Raw genomic sequence first — 25,010 nt, 5'->3', positions numbered from 1 at the left:
ATAACAATTATTTTAAGAATTATAGATACAGAACTCCTTTATGCTCGGCCATCACGGCTAGCTATTTTCACATCCGCCAACTTCGGGGTCACCTAAACTGGAAAAATTGGATTACCTTTGCTGTTCTTCGTCAGAATGCCCTCCCAGGACATCTACTTCAACAACAAATGTTGTTTTGGTTCCAAATAATCCATAGTTATATCCAAATACCTCCGTTTTGTTTGTGCGTTCAGGTCACTATCCGAAGGGTAACGCGCAAGCGCATTTCGTGACAAAAAAATGCGAAATATTCCATTACCGTACTTAGAAGCATGTCAAACGCTGTTTAAAATACATTTTTATGCTATTTTTCTCGTAAAATAGCGCTACAATTCCAACCGGACAACGTTGTATTCATTCATAGACTGAAAGAAAAAAATGGAGAAGTCTCGTGAATGCGCATCTCAGTCTCACTGTCCCCAGGCAGGCCACTTACAAACTCTGCTGCTATACTTTGCCCAGAGACAGGAGACACGTCATTCCACTTTCTGAACGCTTTAGAGAGCCAATGGAAGCCTTAGAAAGTGTCACGTAACAGCACAGATGCTGTAATGTCGATAGAGATGCAACAGAAGGACAACAAATTGTCAGACAGGGCACTTCCTGCATGGAATCGTCTCAGGTTTTGGCCTGACATATGAGTTCTGTTATACTCACAGACACTATTCAAACAGTTTTAGAACGTTTAGAGTGTTTTCTATCCAAATCTACTAAGTATATGCATATTCTCGTTTCTGGGCAAGAGTAGTAACCAGTTTAAATCGGGTACGTTTTTTATCCGGCCGTGAAAATACTGCCCCCTAGCCCCAACAGGTTAAGGATTCACATGTGAGGCCATGTTATAAACAACCAAAGATTTAAAGACTAACTCGGAACCCAAACCTGCTGCGCGCGTGTGCCATCGTGCATGCATGTATTTTGTCCCCCCACACCAAACGCGACCACGACACGCAGGTTAAAATATCAAAACAAACTCTGAACCAATTACATTAATTTGGGGACAGGTTGAAAAGCATTAAACATTTATGGCAATTTAGCTAGCTAGCTTGTCCTATTTAGCTAGCTTGCTGTTGCTAGCTAATTTGTCCTGGGATATAAACATTGATTTGTTATTTTACCTGAAATGCACAAGGTCCACTACTCCGACAATTAATCCACACATAAAGTGGTCAACTGAATTGTTTCTAGTCATCTCTCCTCCTTCCAGGCTTTTTCTTCTTTGAACTTATATTGTGATTGGCATCTAAGCATTCATAGTATTACCACGACGACCGACAAAACCGTTCGTCTTTCAATCACCCACGTGGGTATAACCAATGAGGAGATGGCACGTGGGTATCTGCTTCTATAAACCAATGAGGAGATGGGAGATGGGAGAGGCAGGACTTGCAGCATGATCTGCGTCACAAATAAAACTGACTTCTAATTTAGCCCTTGGCAACACAGACACATTGACGTGCGCGAGCAGTGTTGGTGCAATAATTGAATAATATAGATTTCTACATTTATTTTGCAATGCACGCACACCTGATGTGAGTGGTGTAGTCAGGGTGTTAAGGCTGGTTTATACTACAGGTGTGTTCGTAAATTTAATCTGGAGTGCCACAAAGTGCTCAGAGTGCGCTCTGGACGTTCGTAACTCAAAGCGTTGTCTGATTGTCCATTTGTAAATTCAGAGCGTTTCGCTCTCGGAGCGTTAAGAGCGCACACTGGACACTCTGGCCGAGGACTAGGGTTGATCCGAGCATTCTGACCTAACAACAGCAGTCAAGCACACAAACTAACTGGTTAACGTTGGCTAGCTACTTCCAGACACAAATGAGAGAACAGCTCACTCTGAGAATTTTACTCACCCTAGCAGAGCTGGTTAGGCTGTTTTTATGTTATCCAGAGCATTGGTGACTGCAACTGGGCTGGCTAGCCCATCTTCAAAGAAGCATCTTCCGGAGTGAATGGATGGAGAATAAACTCTGTGTGGCTCAGTTGGTAGAGCGTGGTGTTTGCAACGTCAGGGTTGCGGGTTCGATTCCCACGGGGGACCAGTACGGGGGAAAAAAATGTATGAAATGTATGCATTCACAACTAAGTCGCTCTGGATAAGAGCGTCTGCTAAATGACTAAAATATAAAATGTAGTTCTGTTCAGGACTACACGACAAGTCACTGGATACCGGACAACTTCAGAGGAGAACAGTAGAAGACTTGTTGGAACCCTTGTGGATAATCAGAGCCTTACAAGCGTGCCGCAAAAAAAGGCCCAACCCCCTTTCCAAGGCGGCACGGTTCCGGGAGATACACAGCGAACCAAGGCATTTCACGTAAATGCATTCATGATTTCTTACGCCAAGCGGGCGACGGTTTGTGTGCAAAGTATAGGAGTACTGTAAGTTAGAGTAGTTTCTAAATGTACCAACGTTAAGTGTCTCTGTCCCTCTCTCTCCATGTCTTTTGTAACAATTAGCCATATTGTTGTCAGTCCGCTAGGGACCTGTTTCTAACATATTAAGTGTGTATGTTTAGCCTGTGTTACCATTTTAATTAGCTAGTAAATAAATAATTAAACCAATTTGTGTAGTACTGAATCATAAGTAAGGCTCAGGTTTTTGCAGATGCAAGGTTACGACTGTTCAGAATGATGATATGATACGAGGTTATGATTAATAAGTTGACTGTTTATAGACGTGATAGGTAAAGACCTTTTAGTGTTTAAGTCGGGAGATGGTAACTCTTTAAAGAACCACTCTCGTGGTTTCCCAGATCCTAATGAGTTAATGATTCATTTAATCGGGTAACAATTAGACATATTTAGGTAATTAGATAAATAAGTCTTCAGAATAATGTTAAAGTCAAGTCATGACAGAGGTGCTTAGCTCATCAAAGTTATCGGCGGAGTCTCGAAACATATTCCAAACCACGCTAGCAAAGCAGTCCTGTAGCATAATCTGATTCTGGTGACCATTTCTCAAGGGAGCGAGTCACGGGTACTTCCTGTTTGAGTTTCTGCTCGTAAACAGGAAGCAGGAGTACGGAGTCATGATCTGATTTGCCAAATGGCGGACGAGGGAGGGCCTTGTATGGTTGCTTGTTGGTAGAATATCAGTGGTCTGGGACTTTATCGCCCCTAGTGGCATTGGAGACATTTTGATGGAAGTTAGGCATCACGTGTCTTAGTGACGCAGAATTAAAATCGCCCGCAATCACAAAAGGAGCCTCTGAATGTAGATTTTCTTGCTTGTTTATAGCCTTTTAGACTTCATTAAGAGCCAGCTTGTCATCTTTCTTATGCTGAGGTGGAATGTATACAACAGTCACGATAATAGCTGAAAACTCCCTCGGGACGTAGAAGGGTCGGCATTTGACCATCAGGTATTCCAAGACAGGTGAACAGTGGGTTGACACTTCCACCGCACTGGGGTTAGCACACCAGTTGGTGTTGATGTCGAGGCAAAACCTCGACAAGTTCTTGTCAGTTGTAAGAAATAATAGGGGATACATTTTGCGAAAATAAAGTAAAAATAAACAATAGAATAGCACAGTTGGGCCAGAGCTTGTAAAACGGCGGCCATCCAGTATGGCGCAATCTATACTGTGCATTCTAGTGTTTTATTTACTGTTGAGATTACAGAAAAGTCTTCGTGAAGGGCATTTTTTCATATTTTCATTGGCTGACAGAATATTTCACCACCATGTGTTTCCATCTCCTCTATTCCTTTCTCAAACGTGCAGAGGGGCTGTCAACAGTTTAATTCAACGTTTTGTTGTGAAAATGTTACTATCGATGTTTTCACTTAGTTTCCCAAATTAACCACTAGGAAGCTACAGGAACAGGATTGGAGAGCCAATGGCATACAGAGTTTGGGCAGAATATCATCTGTCGCGCAGATGATATGGGTGGAGATAAATAACTGGAGTAGCCTACATGGCATGATTGAAAAACGAAACGGTGGTAAAGCGGCCTCCATTCACTATTCAAGTGCATGGCATGTATTTTTACCCCTGCCCTTGTTCCTGACCGGCTGATGTCATGATCGTCATAGCCTATCCAACCAATCAATTCCTCCTTTCGGAGGTGGTCAGGAAGATATGATCACAATCAGTTCTTTTAATAATCTACACTGGTATAAAAATGTGTTTTATTTCAAATTGAATACAGAAAAGTCAACCTAACAACTATGACAGACATACAGATATTAACTTTGATCAACACAACAAAAAGGTAAAACCAAATATACAGTAACTCTGAACACATGAGATATGACTTTGGTGCTGTCAAATGTCTACAACATTATATACAGTAACTGAACACATGACATGACTTTGGTGCTGTCAAATGTCTACAACGTTATATACAGTCCACATACTATAGAAACATTCATTCATAGGTCATATTCAAGAATTGGTTGTCTATTTCCAAAATAAAGGTTGAACAAAGAAAAAAACATTCAAGCAAAAGCATTACACATTGAAAACTCAAAACACCTAAAATGTTCAAAAGTAATAGATTAAAGATGACAGAATAAAGGATTCAAAAAAGACACAGGAAAGTAATTTCTTACCTGTCCATTGATGGAAATAGGAATTACGTGACTATATCAAGTCCGAAACACACAGAATAATATTACCGTTTTTATGCCCTTACTAAGGTCTTAATAGTGCCCTGGAAAGATGATGATATGAATGCTCTCAGTATATATAAAATCTACTCAGAACTGCTCAAATGCCATGATATCAGAGAAAAGGATAACACTTGTATTTACAGCATGACCACACCAAGCTTTCAACAAAAAAACAGATACTTTCAAAGGTCTTGCATTCTTCCAAAACATTTTCAATAGTTACTGGTGGAGCTCATGCTACGGTTGCAGTCCCTATGGCTCTTTGTTTCAAAAGTATGGGGGCAACAAATGAAGACACTCCCTTTGCAGTATATATGGCTTAATCCTGATTTTATCACTATTCTGATGGTTTGAATAAATCAACCAATTGTCGTTGGCTTTTGATAAATGTCCATTAGTAAAGTCAACCAACCAAGGTTCTCTTCAATTCCAGAGCTTCTTCAGTTCTCAGGAGATCTCCTCATCCACTGTAAGCTCCTGCAGTTGCTCCTCAACAGAACTCAGCTGATTCTCCTCTCTCTGTTGCTGCTCTGACTCCTGGTTAGACTTCTGCTGCATACCAGGCTCTCCCTCTGGTTCATGGCGCCCGTTCTCCATGTTCTCTGTGCTCTCGAAGCAGCCAGAGTCCCTGGGTACGTCAACCTTCTCCTCAGTGCTACTTCCCTCCTCCTCTGGCTCAGACTCGTCATCCGCTGAGGGGGACAAAGACAAAACAATCATCAGCATCAGTACAGTGTAGATAACGATCCCATCAATTTCAGTTTTGGTCCAAATGCATTATTTCAGTATGCATGTGCCTCTAATGTCAGGGAAATTGCCTTTAAAGTCAAGTGCAGTGCGACGTCAGCGCAGTGTGGTTCGTTTTGAATTCCAGTCGTAGTGTACGTAATTAAAACAGGGAAGCACGTTGAAGCTGCTAGCCCCTCAGGCTAACAGCCAACCAAGCAGTTATGTTCAGAACAGAGGAAACCGCCATAATGATATGGATCATAACTGGTCGGAAACAGGTGTTTAAATGAGGGCTAATTATCTGACTGGAGGGAAGAGCGCTCCCATATCAAAGTGTTTATGAGGGCCAAATGGGGTTTCCTACAGGCCAATGCAGTAACTTGTGAGCGGAATGTTGTACCTTTACTGTACAGTTTGGCTCATGAAATTAAGCTAATCAGGTAACAACTTTCCAAGAAAGGAGAGAAAGCTGAAGATGGCACTGTACAGAGAACAGTTATACATTTATAGGCTTTGCTGAAAATGTCCCGCATTACATTACATCTTGAAGTAGCACATAGGAGGCTATGCTCCCATGTAAATGAGAAATGAATACATACAATGGGGTGATCGCTTACAGGTACATTAGGGCATCATCTACCTGTAGTAAAACATTGCATCTGTGTGCTTAGTTTTTCTGTGATTATTTTGTGATCATGGGCCCCCTATAGTGTTTCTTGTGTGATCTAGTATGTTATTATATGGAATTGAGTGTGGACCTACAGTCACGCAGCAGCTCAGTAGCAGTCAGAATCTTGGTACGTTGCTCAGCATCTGTGATGTTCAGTTCGTTGAGGTGGGACTCCTTCAGCCCGCCAAAGTCCTCCAGGCTTTGGAAGCCGTGCATAGACAGCAAAGAGCCCAGCTCCTGAACAACAGAGAGAATCATCATTTTAGCATTAGTATTGCACAATAATCCAAAAATAAATGTTCATTACTTGACAGGGATTTCTGAGAGCTTCGAAAGCAATGCAATTAAATGAGATGCGTTGTCAGATACTTATCCAGTTTCACTAATGTCTTTACACAGCACTCTGCGTTTAAACTTTTTCCAAATCTGAACTGATGTAAGATAATAATGATTGCTCTTTGATTGCGTTCTCTAAGCCAATTGTCTATTTGAAGCTGTATGAGATTAAGAGGATATGACTGTCTTACGGTGAGACCGATCCTCTCCAGAACTTCCTCCAGGGTCTGGGGCTTGTTTTTGGCCTTGGAGAAGCGGTTCTTGCTGGAGCACATTTTCCTCATGGGTGGCGTGGCCTCGTCCGGTAAGATGTTGACATAGATGAACTTGAAGGTGCCCACCTTGTTGTTGAGCTTCCCTGTCCATGTGCCCACCGGGTCCTTCTCAATGATCTGGATGATGTCACCTTTCTGCAGGAGAAACAGTGGATGATGAATACCTCGATTCAAACTAGATCCAATCTGCTTCCCAGTTATATAATACAATGTGACCACATACAGTGCCTTCAGAAAGTATTCATACCCTTTGACTTATTCCACATTTTGTTATGTTACAGCCTGAATTAAATAATGGATGACAGATTTTCTCACCCATCTACACACAACACCACATAATGACAAAGTGAAAACATGTTTAGATTTTGCAAATTAGTTGAAAATGACATACAAAAATCTAATTTACATAAGTATTCACACCCCTGAGTCAATACTTTGTAGAAGCGCCTTTGACGGCGATTATAGCTTTGAGTCATCTTTGGTATGTCTGTGTCAGCTTTACACATCTGGATTTGGGGATTTTTTACCTTTCTTCCTTGCAGATATTCTCAAGCTCTGTTAACTCTGCCATTTCCTGGTTGCTAAAATGCTAATAGTATAGCTAATTTCAGTTTATATGACATAACAAGCAAGCATAGTGTAGAGAATCATTGTACCATTTTAACCGCAGTGAAATATATTTTCCATAAGCTGGTGTACAAAACCGTAAGTAAAAGATGCAAAAAAGAAACTTAAGAATGGGAAGCATAGAAATAGTGCACATAGAACAGATCTACTACTTCTTAGACTTGCTTTCAATGAGATTGACAGATCTATAACTGGTCGGTTCACCCAAAAAGTTACATATTGCAGCTTTAAATCAGATGGGGAGCGGCGTTGAATAGCAATCTTCAAGTCTTTCCATAGATTTCCAATGGGATTCAAGTCTGGGGTTTTGGCCACTCAAGGATTTCACATTCTTGTTCTAGCATTGCTTTGGCTGTATACTTGGGGTCATTGTCATGTTGGAACGTAAATCTTCTCCCCTGTCTAAGGTAATTTGCACTCGGAAGAAAGTTCTCATCAAGGATTTGTCTGTATTTAGCTCCATTCATTGTTCCCTCTATCCTTGCCAGTCTCCCATTCCCTGAAACTGACAAGCATCCCCATAGCATGATGCTGCCACCACCATGCTTCATGGTAGGGATGGTATTAGATGGGTGATGAGCTGTGCCTGGTTTTCTTCAGACCACAGAATCTCTCACATGCCGTCATGAGCCTTTTTCTCAGGAGTGTCTGGCCACTCTCCCATAAAGCCCATTGGTGAAGTGGTGTAGAGACTGTTGTCCTTCTGGCAGGTCCTCCCATCTGAGCCAAGTTCTGTCAGAGTGGTCATGGGTCCTTGGTCACCTCCCTGACCAAGGTCCTTCTTGCCCGGTAGCTCATTTAGGTCGTACGGCCAGCTCTAGGCTGAGTAGTTCAATATTCTTTTCAATTTCCCAATGAGGAAGACCACTGTGCTCTTGGAGACGTTCAACACTCTAGAAATTGTTTTTTCCCTTACTCAGATATATGCCTCATCACAATTCTGCCTCAGATCTACAGACAGTTCCTTGGACTTCATGGTATAGTTTCTGCTCTGACAACTGTGGGACCTTATATAGACAGGTGTGTTTCTTTCTAAATCCTGTCCAAACAATTGAATTGGCCACAGGGGGACTACGTGTAAATTTCATTTAATACATTTGCAGATATGTCTAAAAACATGTTTTTACTTTGTCATTATAGGGTATTATGAGTAGATGGGTGAGAGAAAAACATATATATAATCCGTTTTGAATTCAGGCATCAACAATTAAATGTGGAATAAGTCAAGGTGTATGAATACTTTCTGAAGGCACTGTACATTTTGTAGTATTATGTGAAGTGGTTCTGTAACCTTTCTGTAGGAGAAACAGTGGATGACTACCACAATCCAAGCATTATCTGCATTCCAGTTAAGTAGTATATGATCACATACATTTTGTGGTATACAGTATGTGAAGTCGGTCTGTGTAATTCTATACTTCACTGAGCTACTCTAATAATAGCTACATGTCTAATCTGGTCAGTGCTCAGTACAATTGGCCCCTATATAGATTCAGCCATGGATGATGACTAAGGAATCATTATTTTATTTCACAATCTGTTAACAAGTTCTTTCAGGAGGGCCTTACTTGGTAGCCTGGTTAAACCAGTCAATGCGGCTAGGGGGCAGTATTCGGAAGTTCGGATGACTGACGTGCCCAAAGTAAACTGCCTGTTACTCAGGCCCAGAAGCTAGGATATGCATATACTTGGTAGTATTGGATAGAATAACTAAAGTTTCTGTTAAAAAACTGTTAAAACAATGTCTGTGAGTACAACAGAACTGATATAGCAGGCGAAAACCCGAGGAGAATCCATCCGGGATTTTTGTTGTTGTAGAGCTCACCACTCGTTATAATGGCTGTCTATGGGAATATGAATGGAATACCTCCCAGATTGCAGTTCCTAGGGCTTCCAGTAGATGTCAACAGTCTTTAGAAAGAGTTTCAGAATTTGTAGTTTTTCTAAGTGGCTCCCATTTTGGCTGTAGTGTTGTGGTGCGCGTCGGTGAGGGCGCACACTTCGTTATTTATCTCTGGTAATGAACATACTATTCTCCTTCTTAATTTTTTGCATTTATTTACATATCAGGGTACCTGAGGATTGATTAGAAACATTGTTCGACTTTTTTGGACGAAGTTTATTGGTAACTTTCGGGATTCATTTGTATGCATTTTGAACGAGGGAAACCGACGGATTACTGAGTCAAGCGCGCCAAATAAATGTACTTTTTGGGATATAAAGAAGGACTTTATCAAACAAAAGGACCATTTGTGATGTAGCTGGGACCCTTTGGATTGCAAACAGAGGAAGATCTTCAAAGGTAAGTGATTTATTTTATCGACATTTCTGACTTTTGTGATGCCTCTGCTTGGTTGGAAAATGTTTGAAATGCGTTTGTATGCGGGGCGCTGTCCTCAGATAATCGCATGGTGTGCTTTCGCCTTAAAGCCTTTTTGAAATCTGACAAAGTGGCTGGATTAACAAGAAGTTAAGCTTTTAAACGATGTAAGACACTTGTATTTTCATGAACGTTAAATATTACGAATTTTGTATTTTGAATTTCGCGCTCTGCAATTTCACCGGATGTTGTCGAGGTGGGGGCGCTAGCGGCATGCCTAGCCCAAAGAGGCTAAGTGGACCGTCAGTCTGGTTAAACCAGGCTACTTACTTGGAGCTTGAGGGACTCTATGTCGTAGGGGCTAGGGATGAAGTCTGTGTGGACACGAGCACGACCACAGAAGGGGCCTGTGTAGGGAGGACTGGACTCCTCCAGCCTCATGCTGTCTCTCTGGCTGTAGCCACTGTCCAGGCTCTGGCGGTCCCCACCTGTTGTAATACACAACACCCATAGTCAGACAATCACTGGAAATCACTTGGCTTGGTTAGATATAGTTTATTTAACCTATCTTAACTTACACCCAGAGAGCTGGCGAGAGACGGGGCTGTGGACAGTGTCCTCGGAGCCATTGGAGCACACAGATGTCCTATTGCCTGCTGTCAGGCCTGGCATCCAGTCTGTGGTGGGAGACAGGGAGCCCTCATCACCACTCTCCCCCTGTATACATAAAGGATATTATTTAGGTGTTGAACAACAGACAGAGCCTTCAGGTCAAAATATGCCCTAACCATAGACATATATTCATTATACAAAAAAAAGTGTGTTGTGTGTATACATATTTTGTTTTTATCGCTTGGCCCTAACATGGGGCTATAGTACACCCACAGACAGCTATCTGGGGACCCCTCATTAGAAAAGTCACTTCAAAGTATACTGTGCTGTAGCGTAGCCTTGTCAGTGGTGCGAAAATGGCTCAAGTAAAAGTCACCCAGTAAAATACTACTTGAATAAAAGTCTAAAAGTATTTGGTTCTAAATATACTTAAGTATCAAAAGTAAAAGCATAAATCATTTCAAAATCCTTATATTTAGAAAAAGCAGACAGCACCATTTTCTTGTTCGGAAAGTGAGCCATGGGCACACTCCAACACTCAGATGTCATTTACAAAAGCATTCGTGTTTAGTGAGTCCGCCAGATCAGAGGCAGTAGGGATGACGACATGTTCTCTTTGTAAGTGTGTGAATTGAACAATTTTTCTGTCCGGCTAAGCATAAAAAAATGTATGAGTACTTTTGGGTGTCAGGGAAAATGTATGGAGTAAAAAGTACATTGTAATTGTTTTATTTATTTAACTAGGCAAGTCAGTTAAGAACACTTATTTACAATGACGGCCTACCCCAGCCAAACCCTAACAACACTGGGCCAATTGTGCGCCACCTTATGGGAGTCCCAATCACAGCCAGTTGTGATACAGCCTGGAATCGAATCAAGGTCTGTAGTGAAGCATCTAGCACTGAGATGTAGTGCCTTAGACTGCTGCGCAACTCGGAAACTGCCTTTTATTTCGGAGATACCCCCCAAAAACGACTTAAGTAAAAATACTTTAAAGTACTACTTAAGTACTTTACACCACTGAGCCTTGTATGGTAGAATGAGTTGTAGCTGTGAAAGCCTTTGTTTGGATGCTATTTGAAATGTGACCACTAGGGGGAGGCACTATCAACCTTTTGAAGATACTCATGTAAAGGTGTTCGGTATTTAGACACAGGTAACTGCCAAAATAATGGAAACACTTGAGTAAATGAGGGATACAATGTATATTGAAAGCAGGTGCTTCCACACAGGTGTGGTTCCTGAGTTAATTCAGCAATCAACATCCCATCACGCTTATGGTCATATATAAACATTCTGCGCAGGCCATTATTTTGTCTACCATGGCTATGCCCTCATAGGATGACAATGCCCCCATCCACAGATAACAAGTGGTCACTGAATGGTTTGATGAGCATGAAAACTATATGCCATGGCCGTCTCAGTCACCAGATCTCAACCCAATTGAACACTTATGGGAGATTCTGTAGCGGTGCCGGAGACAGCGTTTTCCACCACCATCAACAAAACAGAAAATTATGGAATTTATTGCGGAAGAATGGTGTCGCATGCCTCCAATAGAGTTCCAGACACTCGTAGAATATATGGCAAGGTGCATTGAAGCTGTTCTGGTGGCTCATGGTGGCCTAATGCCCTACTAAGAGACTTTATGTTTATGTTGCTTTTATTTGAGTTGTCATATGATATACAGGTAATAAAGTGTCTGTCATTTTGAGGGTTAAACTAAATATCTATTCCCCCCAAAAATATTTCACATATTTGAATCTATATTTGATTTTTGGAATATAAATTATGTTTACAATATAAACTCAGCAAAAAAAGAAACGTCCTCTCACTGTCAACTGCGTTTATTTTTAGCAAACTTAACAAATGTGTAAATATTTGTATGAACAGAACAAGATTCAACAACTGAGACATAAACTGAACAAATTCCACAGACGTGTGACTAACAGACATGGAATAATGTGTCCCTGAACAAAGGGGGGGTCAAAATGCCAGTTCTTGCTGTGAGATGTTACCCCACTCTTCCACCAAGGCAAGTTCCTGGACATTTCTGGGGGGAATGGCCCTAGCCCTCACCCTCCGATCCAACAGGTCCCAGGCATGCTCAATGGGATTGAGATCCGGGCTCTTCGCTGGCCATGGCAGAACACTGACATTCCTGTCTTGCAGGAAATCACGCACAGAACGAGCAGTATGGCTGATGGCATTGTCATGCTGGAGTGTCATGTCAAGATGAGCCTGAAGGAAGGGGACCACATGAGGGAGGAGGATGTCTTCCCTGTAACGCACAGCGTTGAGATTGCCTGCAATGACAACAAGCTCAGTCTGTTGATGCTGTGACATACCGCCCCAGACCACGACGGACCCTCCATCTCCAAATCGATCCCGCTCCAGAGTTCAGGACTCGGTGTAACACTCATTCCTTCGACGATAAACGCGAATCCGACCATCACCCCTGGTGAGACAACTGTGACTCGTCAGTGAAGAGCACTTTTTGCCAGTCCTGTCTGGTCTAGCGACGGTGATAGGCGACGTTGTTGCCGGTGATTTCTGGTGAAGACCTGCCTTACAACAGGCCTACAAGCCCTCAGTCCAGCCTCTCTCAGCCTATTGCGGACAGTCTGAGCACTGATGGAGGGATTTTGCGTTCCTGGTGTAACTCGGGCAGTTGTTGTTGCCATCCTGTACCTGTCCAGCAGGTGTGATGTTCAGATGTACCAATCCTGTGCAGGTGCTGTTACATGTGATCTGCCACTGCGAGGACGATCAGCTGTCCATCCTGTATCCCTGTAGCGCTGTCTTAGGCGTCTCACAGTACAGACATTGCAATTTATTGCCCTGGCCACATCTGCAGTCCTCATGCTTCCTTGCAGCATGCCTAAGGCACGTTCACGCAGATGAGCAGAGACCCTGGGCATCTTTCTTTTGGTGTTTTTCAGTCAGTAGAAAGGCCTCTTTTAGTGTCCTAAGTTTTTATAACTGTGACCTTAATTGCCTACCGTCTGTAAGATGTTAGTGTCTTAACGACCGTTCCACAGGTGCATGTTCATTAATTGTTCATGGTTCATTGAACAAGCATTGGAAACAGTGTTTAAACTCTTTACAATGAAGATCTGGGAAGTTATTTGGATTTTTACAAATTATCTTTGAAAGACAGGGTCCTGAAAAAGGGCTGTTTCTTTTTTTGCTGAGTTTAATTGCCATTTTATTAGACAACCTGTCAGTTATGATGATTTATTGGTAAGGAGACAGACATCACGTTGTAAGCTTTGGAACCATCTTTGTTAAGACCAAACCATATAGCATTACGGGCACTGTAGTATATCACGCTACACTTACCCCCTCCTCTGCCAGGGCCTTCTGTACCGTCTTGGAGGTTTTGCGGGTCATGGTGCGTGAGATGACGTTACGCCACGACTTCTTCCCCTGCTTACTGCCACTCTTCACTGCATCCTCCACAGGCATATCCTCTGGCACCTAAAAGGTTCATTTTCGTTACCATTTCAACATTTACTTAAGTCAGTCTTTGCAAGATGTGGGTGTTGTGTGCTGTTTTTATCTATGTGGATCACAAATGAAGTGCACAGGGTCACCTAACTAGGGCTGTGGCGGTCATTAAATTATGTCAGCTGGGGATTGTCAAGAAAATAGCTGCCGGTCTCACGGTAATTCACCGGTAATTAACATAAACAGGTTTAGCATCTCCTGTATTTCATGCATAGCCTACAAACCACTGATGCAGACCTTTGGAACATCTAGCATACATTTTAAAAGTCTAATAAATCCTATTAAAATAGCCTACACCATCACAACAAATCCATTCATTATTTCAGACAAGTCTAAAGAAACATGACATGTAGAAAATGTAGTCTATTTCAGAAAAACAGATTAGCATACTCTGAGATGCCCTTTTATAAAGGCCCTTTTCTGGCTGTACCATATTGTGAGCTACACTAGTTCATTTAGAAGACAAGATTTGCTTAGAATTCCGTGGCATTATTTTATATTTTATTGTATAAAGAATAGAATTGAATACATTCTAATGCTGCATGATGCTACTCTAATGGTGATTTGAAAAAAGTTGCATGCAAAGCTCTGCTTTGTTTCTTGAGAAGGCTACACACACTTCATCAGTCTCTCATTCACAATTTGACAAGCACTTGATAATATTCTCACCAGGCCTCGAATTTCCTGGCGGCATCCCCCTTGTGTGGCCGTAATGCCCCCTAAAAAAATCCATGCCTTTTGCGGCCAAAGTGGCTGTTGTGCTCTTGGACTGAATATAATAATTATAATTCCCTTCGCTCAGCTGCCAATCGTTGTGCTCCAAAGCACCTCTCTCACATGGCTCTCTCAGATATCTCAATTCTTATTATAAACTGGATGGTTTGAGCCCTGAATGCTTATTGGCTGACAGCCGTGGTATATCAGACCACATACCACGGGCATGACAAAACATGTATTTTTATTGTTCTAATTACATCGGTAACCAGTTTATAATAGCAGTTGCATCGTGCCTAAGAACAGCCCTTAGCCGTGGTATTAAGCCATATACCACAACCCCTCGTGCCTTATTTGTTAATTAGCCAATGCCCATTACATGATCTGGTCCTTCTCACAGGCATCTCAGCTCCGAAGTAGGCTATAAGTGCAGACAGACACATCTGGGACGCAACTGTGCGTGTCCTTCTTATCGAATTTCGAGGCGCATATTGAAAATGTGAGATGAACTGTCCACATTTACTTTTTGTCAGCCAACAAGATGAGTAGACCTAACGAACAGCAAAAGCACTAGCCTATGTCAATCTGCTATCCCCCATAGTACAAAATGTACCTATTCTATTGGTCACCTTGTCCCTCTGTGCAAGAAATAAATATTCCAAACATACTCTGGGACAGTTGTGGGATGCGATTGATCCCAAAGTAATACAACCACTCTCTTAAACTATTAGGCTATTTCTTCACATTATAAGCGCAGCAATGTGCACACGGCAGTAGGCTATAAGCGCGTATGTTCCAAAATGCAATCAATTACCTGGAAAACACTGTTCTCAAAAGTGACCGCAAATGCAAGTAATGCTTTATTATAAAGGTGCATTTTTATGGTGAAAAATGGACTTCCCCAAACTTGAAACTCACGTGCGGCCTATCTATGCCAGTTAGGCTCTACACCGGTAGGCTCTGCTTAATTATTATATATTTTTTTCTCCCCAATTTCAATCTTGTCTCATTGCTGCAACTCCCCAACATGCTCGGGAGAGGCAAAGGTCGAGTCATGCGTCCTCCTAAACATGACCAGCCAAACCGCGCTTCTTAACACCCGCCCACTTAACCCGGAAGCCAGCTGCACCAATGTGTCGGAGGAAATGCCACCAAACTGACGACCGAAGTCATCCTGCCGGCGCCATTCCCACCACAAGGAGTCGATAGAGCGCGATGAGCCAAGTAAAGCCCCCCCGGCCAAACCCTCCCATAACCTGGACGATGCTGAGCCAATTGTGCGCCACCCTATAGGACTCCCGGTCACGGCCGGTTGTGACACAGCCTGGGGTCGAACCCGGGTCTGTAGTGACGCCTCAAGCACAGTGCCTTAGACTGCTGCGCCACTCTGGAGGCCCCAGCATCTACTTATTTTAAGAAGTTATTTGGTCACTTTAGTTGTGATACAAACCTTATCCAGACATATAGGACTATGGGCTAAGCTACATGAGGTGGGCGACTATGATTTGAAAAAGTTGCCAAATAAAAAGTAATGCACTGTTTCTTGCCTTACTGAACAAGCTGGGCATCATTCATAAGTGATAGGTTAATATTGTCATCCATCAGACTATTATTAATTTAATCTTGTCTTTACATTTACTAAATAATATATTTGTGAAATTAGTTTGATTTAGAATGAACCATTATCATACACCGGTCACGCAACAGGGGCAGGGGGGAAAAAAAAGACATAAAATATTAACTTAAAAAGCGAATGTAGGACTCTTTTCCCATGGTTCATTTTCATGCCACCCAGGTAGGCTATACTCCTGTTGTAAAAGATAAGCAATATGCTTAATATTAGGAAACGTGAGAAAAAAATATAGCCTATATAAATGTTGCGCAACATGAGTTCATGGGCTCTCATTAAGTGTTTGATTTGATTTTCGATTACATTTGCATTGACGTCAGAGTGATTACAGGGACAATAGAGTGCCGAGTACGAGGCAGTTAGCAAGTTTGGTAGGCTACTTATGACCATCAGCAGCAGAGCTTGGAGAAGCCTAGTTACCATGACTAAACGGTCACGTGGAATTTGACTGTGATCATGACTCATGACCACTGGTGTGGCGGTAATACGGTCACCATAACAGCCCTACGCCTAACCTAACTGATTTCATACACAAACATGTTAAGTGATCAATGTAACTTGTGTGATGATGTGCTCTAGAGTGGTTCATAGCGCACGCTTCACACACACAAACAGATTGTGGCGTGTGACGTGAATCAGTGATTGGGATCCTGTGTCGGGGAGAGGGCTTCCAGTGAAGCTTGGCTGTGATGACAGTTTGTGTGTGTCACCGGCAGAAGGCCCAGAGAGAGAGAGAAGAGCATGGCGCAGTGAGTCATACTAGCTCCTCCTCACAGGGCTACAGTGCTGTGTCAGAATGGCTGTATGGTGAACATGGAAGCCTACAACCCCATCTTCAGCACAACAGACCACATCACCACAAGGTGCTGTTAACACATACTGCAGATTTCTCACATACATACAGAGCAAAACTTGAAAATAAATGCAGAAACACCTACAAAATCATTAGAACATTGCTTAGGAAGATATCTCATTATTTAATCATTTCTGGAGGTGGATTAGTTGTAGTGAATGGGATCTGGCTGAGAAGCAGCAGACTGTCTGGAAGACAGCGGTTCTCTGCTTGAATAGCTTTTTACAGAGGACATCCTGCTCTGGTATTTCTGTCCTTCTGTCTCTCAATGTGGTTTGATTTAGACGCAGCTCTAAACTTCATCCTCTGAACTTCCTCTCATTGTTGAAAACCTCTTCTAAACTTCTACCTCTAACTTCCAGCCATACTGTTTTTAAAATACAGTAGGATAAATAAATGCTATCCATTCAAGTTTGATTATATTGTCATCAACGCGAAACCGAGGAAGTACAGAACTCGGCTATTGTTGGTATCAGTTGTTGACAGTTCTTTGTTTTTAGCAATTTTTGGGAAGCATGAACTGCAAACTTCCTTTATCGTTAAACACTGATGTCAGTTTTCCCTTTGTGGTCAGTAGACAATTTAGTGTGAATGTGGGTATGGTTGAAACTCAGTTGTTGAATGAACGTTGACCAGTATGTCCTTCGTCGAGGAACAAGTACTTTTAGAATTTCAGTAAACTAAGAAATTGAATTTGAAACCATCCCTGTATTTATTTAATCCATTTTTTGCTATTAAACTGTAACTTGATTGGATTATGTGAATACATATGGCTGCCAATGGAAGACAGGAGAGGCTTTTGTTTTTAATAGAGGTAGTTCGGTGAACCATGCTCATGTGAAGAGTAACCTTCCCTAAGGCCTGAAGAATTGCTTTAGCTTCCCAAGCTAATGCCTAGGCTTTAGCTCAGAAGGCTAACACGGCATACTGGAGACCCGGGTTCAAAGCCAGTCAGTCTCACTGTAAACTTACTGTGTAGTCCAAGTTGAGCTCCTTGTCCAACACTACTGGGGACTTGGGCTTCATGAAGTCCTTGAAGCTGCTGGACCTCTGCAAGGTGAGCTGTGGAGACAGAGGGAGGACAGACGATGTATGTAGGGGAGACCTAGAGAAATGCACATTTGAGTCATAAAAAAATATAACCTCGACATTCAAGTCATGTGGTCTTAAAAACGTACAACATTTCATCAAAGATATTTTGGCACCCAGAGAGTTCTTCTAGTAAAATACGCAGACAGTTGTAATAGAGACAATGAGCCAGGAGGAGATAGAACCTTGGCATGATATCTAAAATAGGGTAGAGAACACATGGTAGCGTTTATCATTTTGGCAACTTTTTTTTTTAGTTTCTTCTTCCTCAAATCTATCAGATACAGCTGAGAAGAGCCAAAATGCCACTGTGGCCAATCTTTGGGGGTTTAGGCCTGGTTATGGTTCAGGCCTCCTGTTGAGCACTTACAGTAATGACAAACTCTGAATCATCAAGTTTATTCAAATGAGAACTTAACAAAACCGATTCATAAAATAAGAGGAAGCGCCTACATTCAACTAAATGTACCTGATAAACATTTCTCAGAACATTAGAAACAGCTGTGTGCAGAGTTTATTGTTTGTGTTGTTGGTTAAAATCACTCCTGAGATAGTACTTTTCACACTGATGGTTCACAATACGTGGTATCACGTCCTTATCAGTAGAGATTCACAGAATAAATCTATATCAGACAGGCTTAGTCATAACGCTAGCTCGGCAGGTCGTCATGGGATATTTAGTCATATATATTATGGGATATGTATCCTTACAGTATATCCTGACCAATATCTGACTACAGGTCAAAAGGACACTGCTGCTCCCATAGCTGCCTGCACAGATGGTGACTGTATTAAAAAGTGAATTTTGTACCTTTCCTGGATCACAAATCAATACAGTGGGCTGATCCCAACCAGGTTATACCAGCATGCAGCATGAGACACGGCTTACACAGATCTACAAGGCTTAGACGCAGTCAATAACATTATAGAATACTGTTCCCAAAATATGGCAAAGATAAAAGCTGAAGTCATGTCTGCTGTTTTATAGACTAGTATGCTTCTATTTGCTCTATGCCTCCATCTCTAGTCTCTCCAATGCATTTCAATAAACCCCTTAATTAGCCTTTACATCTGTTCTCATCTCTGATTATACACTTCAGTTATGAATCAAACATTTTCCCATCTGTGATTACACATATGATTGAGTCTCAATTTGATACTGTACTGAGAATCAATACAGAAATCGTTGATGCGGTCGAACAAGTTCCACTTGGAGTTCCCTATAGCGATAGGGCAGAGTTGGGTAAGTTGAGAATTATTTTTTTACATTCAGCATCTCTCCGTCAAGGGAATTATTGTATTCTTTCTAACAAAGCTATCTACATAAAATTTCAGGATGTTGTGTAATGCTGGAAATAAGAATTAATGTAAACATTACAGTTTTGGAAACATAACTTGTCCGAAAAAGGTGGTCTCTTGGTATAACTTATCCTGGGTATATGGGGCAAGTTGAGCCACGGGACAGGGTAAGTTAAGCCGCCTACAAATTTCTGTACTGAATGAAATATTACCACTACCTTTTTAAAACCATGTCTATATTTATTTTTCAAACACCATTCAACGCAATCACACCCCCTTTTTCTCTCCTATTTCGATCTTGTCTCATCGCTGCAAATCCCCAACGGGCTCAGGAGGCGAAGGTCGAGTCATGTGTCCTCCGAAATATGACCAGCCAAACCATGCTTCTTAACACCCGCCCACTTAAACCCGGAAGCCAGCCGCACCAATGTGTCGGAGGAAACACCATTCAAATGGACGACAGAGGTCAGCGTGCAGGCACCCGTCCTGCCACAAGGAGTCGCTAGAGCGCGATGAGCCATTTAAAGCCCCCCGGCCAAACCCTCCCCTAACCCGGACGACGCTGGGCCAATTGTGCGCCGCCCTATGGGACTCCCGATCACGGCCGGTTGTGATACAGCCCGAGATCGAATCCTGGTCTGTAGTGACGCCTCTAGCACTGCGAAGCAGTCGGGAGCCCCCATTTTGTCTTTTATTCATTTTAAGAATCTTTTAACACAGGCTTAACACCAAACAAACAATTACTACTTTTTAAAAACACTTTCAACATAGTCCAGGCCCTTTTTTTTACCTCATATCCCAGCAATAATGCCTTGCATTACGCCTGGGAAGAAAACACTTATTAGCCCTCTATATTAGCCCACAGAGCTACGGTACAAATATGGACTTTCATGCTAGCTTTAGGACCTCATATTGAAGCTTTTAGAGACCCCAACTGATGTATAGAAACATTTTAAAATATCTACTTTGCTTTAGAAACAAGCATCCTGAAACCTCTAACTGTTTTTTGGACCTAACTTGCTTACCCCTTTTTCATGTTTTGTTCTTCAGACTCCATGAAATTATTAAACATTTTGTGTATGGTTTCCTAGAAGCAAGGTCATCTCAACTTACCTCATTCTCCCCTAAGCAGCCATTACTTTCCAAGGCCTATGTTCCATGGCCTATGTTTCCAAGGCCTATGTTCTATGTTCATATCCACCTCTCCTTCTTGCCCCTATCTAAAAATCCACAGAATATGGGTACATGTTGGGCAACTGTCAGCATCCAATCGCTGCAGGTGTCTAGACAGCCTTGGTGGCAATAGTGGTCTATGTTGTCTCTTCCTGGTGCCACTGAATTAGAGGGAACAACTTCTCAGAGAAGATAAAGTTTGTGTAGTTTATTATGATAGGCATTAGTATCATCCAATATCCATTGGGTGATCTTGCTGAGAAGCAAATCATTTGCCTTGTCTAGCATCAAAACCCACTGCAGTCCACTTTTCAGATACAGTATATCTGCAGTCTTTGCATTCAGTTTGACCTTTCATCTATTTCTCAACTATTGCGTGTCATGGTGATGCAGTGAGGTGATGAGATGTGTAATGATGAAACTTGGATAGAAGCGTAGAATATGCATGCAGATGGAAAACAAGGGCACTAGTGTTAAACATAGGAGAATAGCCGTTACCCAACCAAGCCAGTAGAGCTTTAGAGCGAGAAGCCACAAAATGACTAAGTATGACTCAAACTGAACTTAGCTGCTACGTCCATGGCCAAAATAGCAATGAATCATACAGCAATATTAGAGGAACTAAGGTTTAGTGCCATGAGAAGCAATACTTTGTCTTTTTAACCCTGACAACCAAGGCTTCCATCTATTTCAGTTCCAAGTTTCAGAAGATTTTTTTCAGGTCACCACAAAGGTTTCTTCTTCTAAGCCTGTGTAGCAAAACCTGTCAGTGTTTGCTGCACATACAGACAATAGGCTAATGTGCCTCTCACCATCATCAGTGTTTGAGTTAGTACAAGGGGATGAGCCAGAGAAAGTAGCACTCTAAATTACTGTCCATCATGTGTTCATTCATCAATAAGATGAACACGTTGTGTTGCTCTCTTGTTTTAGCAACAACATTTTTTTCACTTGATCACTGCTCATTTTGAAGAAAAAAATTGCGGTCCAAAGCCCTTTTTGCAGTGTTCAGACAGCGCTTCTCCTCTTGTCATTGCACTTTGTTTCATCATTACTCACAGACACAATCCTCCCATCCAAACACAGACAGCCCACACCTCCTCACCTTCTTCTTCTGCACCTTCTCCTGCACCTGCTCCTTCTCTGAGGCGTTGGAAGGTTTTCGCCGTAACATTGTTCCTCTATGGTTCCTGCTGCTATTATTTTTGGTCAAACAGTGGAGAGACGGGCACCAACGCAGACTTCAGCAGCTCCTGTCACTCCGATGTCACTTCTAGAGAACTCTGACAAAACAGTAGAGACAAAAAGAGTGACTTCCTGTTTGACAGAGTAGAGCACAGAGACTGAGGGGAAGACACGTGACCACACAGGAAGTGGAGAAGCAAACTTCTGTAGGCGCTTTGGTTTGGGTTTGACAGAGAAACTCAACATTGCTTGTATTTTTTTCTTCTTCATTATTTTAATAACCGTGCGTGCCAGGCTTTTTGGACATACATTGCTGGTGAAAGTGACGATTCATCTCTTAAGTTCACAAAAGGAATGGTTGATATCAGTGGATGCTGGTGAGAGGAGCTATAGGAGGATGGGCTCATTGTAATGGCTGGAATGGAATAAATGGAACAGAGTCAAACATCTGGTTCGACACCGTTTGAAACCGTTCCATTTATGCCATTCCAGCCATTACGATGAGCCTGTCCACTTATAGCTCCTCCCACCAGCCTCCACTGGTTGATATAGTCAGAAAGAGTAATGGTTCTAATCCAATTAGTCTAAAATAGGGGATAGCTAACATAAAATAGGGGTTAAGCCATGGAACAAGAGCAGCCAGCAGTTAAAGATGACCATTTTCTTTGTCGGTAGACCTACTCTGTCTGGGGTGGAACGGTAGGCCTAACTTTCGAAAGTACCGTGCTCAGATTCCTAATGAAGTCTCATATTTAATTATTTGCAAACAGGGACAGTTTCGTATCAAACAACACACACTGATTTGGCATTGGAGAAATATGATAAGATGAACACAGAGGGTTACGCAACCCTGCTGCCCTATATACATAGACTTGGACTCACTGGCCACTTTAATGGCCAGAAGTGGCGGGTATCCTAGTGGTTAGAGCATTGGGCCAGTAACCAGAAGGTTGGTGGATCGAATCCCCGAACCGACAAGGTAAAAATCTGTTGTTCTGCCCCTGAACAAGGCAGTTAACCCACTGTTCGTAGGCCGTCATTGAAAATAAGAATTTCTTCTTAACTGACTTGCCTAGTTAAATATAAATTTATGGAACACTAGTCACTTTTAATAATGTTTACATACTGATTTACTCATCTCATATTTATATACTGTATCCTATTCTACTATATTTCAGTTAATGCCACTCCAACATTGCTCAATCTAATATTTATATATTTCTTAATTCCATTCTTTTACTTTTACATGTGTGAATTATTGTGAATTGTTTTTAGATACTACTGCACTGTTAGATACTACTGCACTGTTGAATCTAGGAACACAAGCGTTTTGCTACACCCACAATAACATCTGCTAAATATGTGTATGTGACCAATAACATTTGATTTGATAGAGCTATCTGTGTCCATTCTTAGCCTGTAATTTCTGTAATTTGTGTGGTATTAATTGTATGAAAGGTTTATAAAAGGCAATTTTTCTCGAACTTGTAATTCCGATGATAGATTAATGTAATCATTTTACTATAAAGGAGAGAGAGATTCTTGCATCGCTTTTACTATAAAAGAGATTGTTCTATCCCTACTCTTGTCCACGGTGGTCTGTGAACCCACAACCTTCTGACCCGCAGCCTTGTGCAACATTTCTGCAATGCCATGTAGCCTACTACACAGGTCCAGGAACAGTTTCTAAAACTGACTCTGGTCTGTCCAAGAATTAAGGGTAAACGGTAGACACGTTCTCTGCTATACATTTTGTTTTAATTATTGTTTTGCGTATAGGGGAGGGTCATTTCTTTATTTTCAAGCATTCAGGGTGGGTTTAGGTAAAATATATTTTACCTGAAGGTAGGGCCATTCATTTTCATTTCATACAAGTCTGATTTTCTCCATGTATCCCTTATTATAAAAAAAGTGTGTAGTAATTTAACCATTTATTTTCTGAAAATTATTTCTCACGAATATAAAAGATCCTTATGTTTCCAAAATGTTTCCGCAAGTGATGCGTTTTAACGTTCAGAACAAGCATCGGGGCTCTTAACAAAACTCCCCAGAATACACTCAAAAGGCACTAACGGCAGTTAGTGTCTATGACTGGGTTAAACAAGTTCATGCCTCCCTCATTCTGTCTATATTTACCTCTTGCAAAACAAGAAAGAAGGCAGATCCACCAGAGTGCAAGAAATGAATCATATTTTGCATGTAAAAGGAGTAGAGGAGGTTTTCTTCCTCTTAACCATAACATACAGTAGGGGCCTACTGAAATACAGTACTGGGCGGGAGTAAAACCCCACCCTGGCTTGAAAGCTGCCATCCCTTTCGGCATTCACTCCTCCACATCCTATCTGCTATGAGTGCTCATCCTTAGAGTTTTCAAAGTGCTGTTCACTTGTTGTTGGGCACTGTTACTAGTCATGCCAGTCATACGAAATACCGGCCAGAAGAAGATGAGTTCCACCTTTTATAGTGATTTCTGTCTGATAAAGGTGCTACTTGAGGTTGTTTATGATTGAGATGCTAGTTGAGGATTCGAGCACTGAGCCAGCTTTACAAAAATACCCGAAGTATTTCTATCAGAGCAGACCTGAACCCTGGAAGTGAAAGCCAACAAGAGATGACACATTTAGAAACTGAAGCTGCTGGGCAGGTGTAAATCCCTGTCACAGGAGAAACACACAGCCTGCCCGACCAGAAACGCATCCATGTTGATCCTTGATAAGGTACACAGAGTGGTCTGTCAAATCACGCGTTTCCCTGTGGATTCTATTTCTAGTATTTTCTTTATCGTCCGTCGGTTGATTTCCTTGGTTGTTATTGGCTCAAGGTAGAAGTTGTCCTTGATTTAGGACCAGATTACCCTGCCCCCTCAATCCTAACTTTAACCATTAAGGGGATAGAACATATTGATCCCTGCCTCAGTGGTTAGGGATATCTCCCTGACCCTGCAACTCAAGGGCAACTTTTACTTTGAGCCAATAACAACCGATAAAAACAACTAATGGATGATAAAAAAAATACTAGAAATCGAATCCACAGGAAAATGCGTATACATTTTACCTTTGCATGTTGGACAAAACAAGCATTAGTAGGCCTATGCGGAGATAGACATAAAAGGAAGTAGATATGTGTTAAATGTAGCCTATTATTTTGGAGGGTTGTCAAACGACATGACTAGAGGATGCCCTAGTTTAGTTTCCGAAGGTTGGCAACAAGTTTGAGGTTTTTGTGTGTTTGTACAAACTTTTGAGGGACAAAAGCATAAATAAACAATGTTCAGCATAAGACATACTGGTTTCATTGAAAGAATAAACAGTAGCAATCCAAGAGGATCAACAGT

The 25,010-nt window shown here is 41.8% G+C and overlaps 1 protein-coding gene across 1 annotated transcript; it reads right to left on the bottom strand.

Annotated features, from left to right (window-relative positions):
- Window positions 1-4,149: 4,149 nt before the first annotated feature.
- sash3 (SAM and SH3 domain containing 3) lies at window positions 4,150-21,804 on the bottom strand. Its single transcript, XM_029770671.1, has 8 exons — window positions 21,597-21,804; window positions 17,903-17,992; window positions 13,566-13,703; window positions 10,190-10,328; window positions 9,942-10,099; window positions 6,581-6,799; window positions 6,146-6,290; window positions 4,150-5,346 (listed from the first exon to the last, which is right to left on the bottom strand). Exons 1-8 carry the CDS (start codon window positions 21,663-21,665, stop codon window positions 5,102-5,104), a joined length of 1,203 nt encoding a protein of 400 aa, XP_029626531.1. The 5' UTR covers window positions 21,666-21,804; the 3' UTR covers window positions 4,150-5,101.
- Window positions 21,805-25,010: the final 3,206 nt, after the last annotated feature.

The sequence above is a fragment of the Salmo trutta genome, chromosome 13 (assembly GCF_901001165.1).
Source record: "Salmo trutta chromosome 13, fSalTru1.1, whole genome shotgun sequence".
Classification (NCBI taxonomy): Eukaryota; Metazoa; Chordata; class Actinopteri; order Salmoniformes; family Salmonidae; genus Salmo; species Salmo trutta.
The sequence above is the reverse complement of the archived record's forward strand: the minus strand, read 5'-3'. Positions and strand labels throughout refer to the sequence as shown.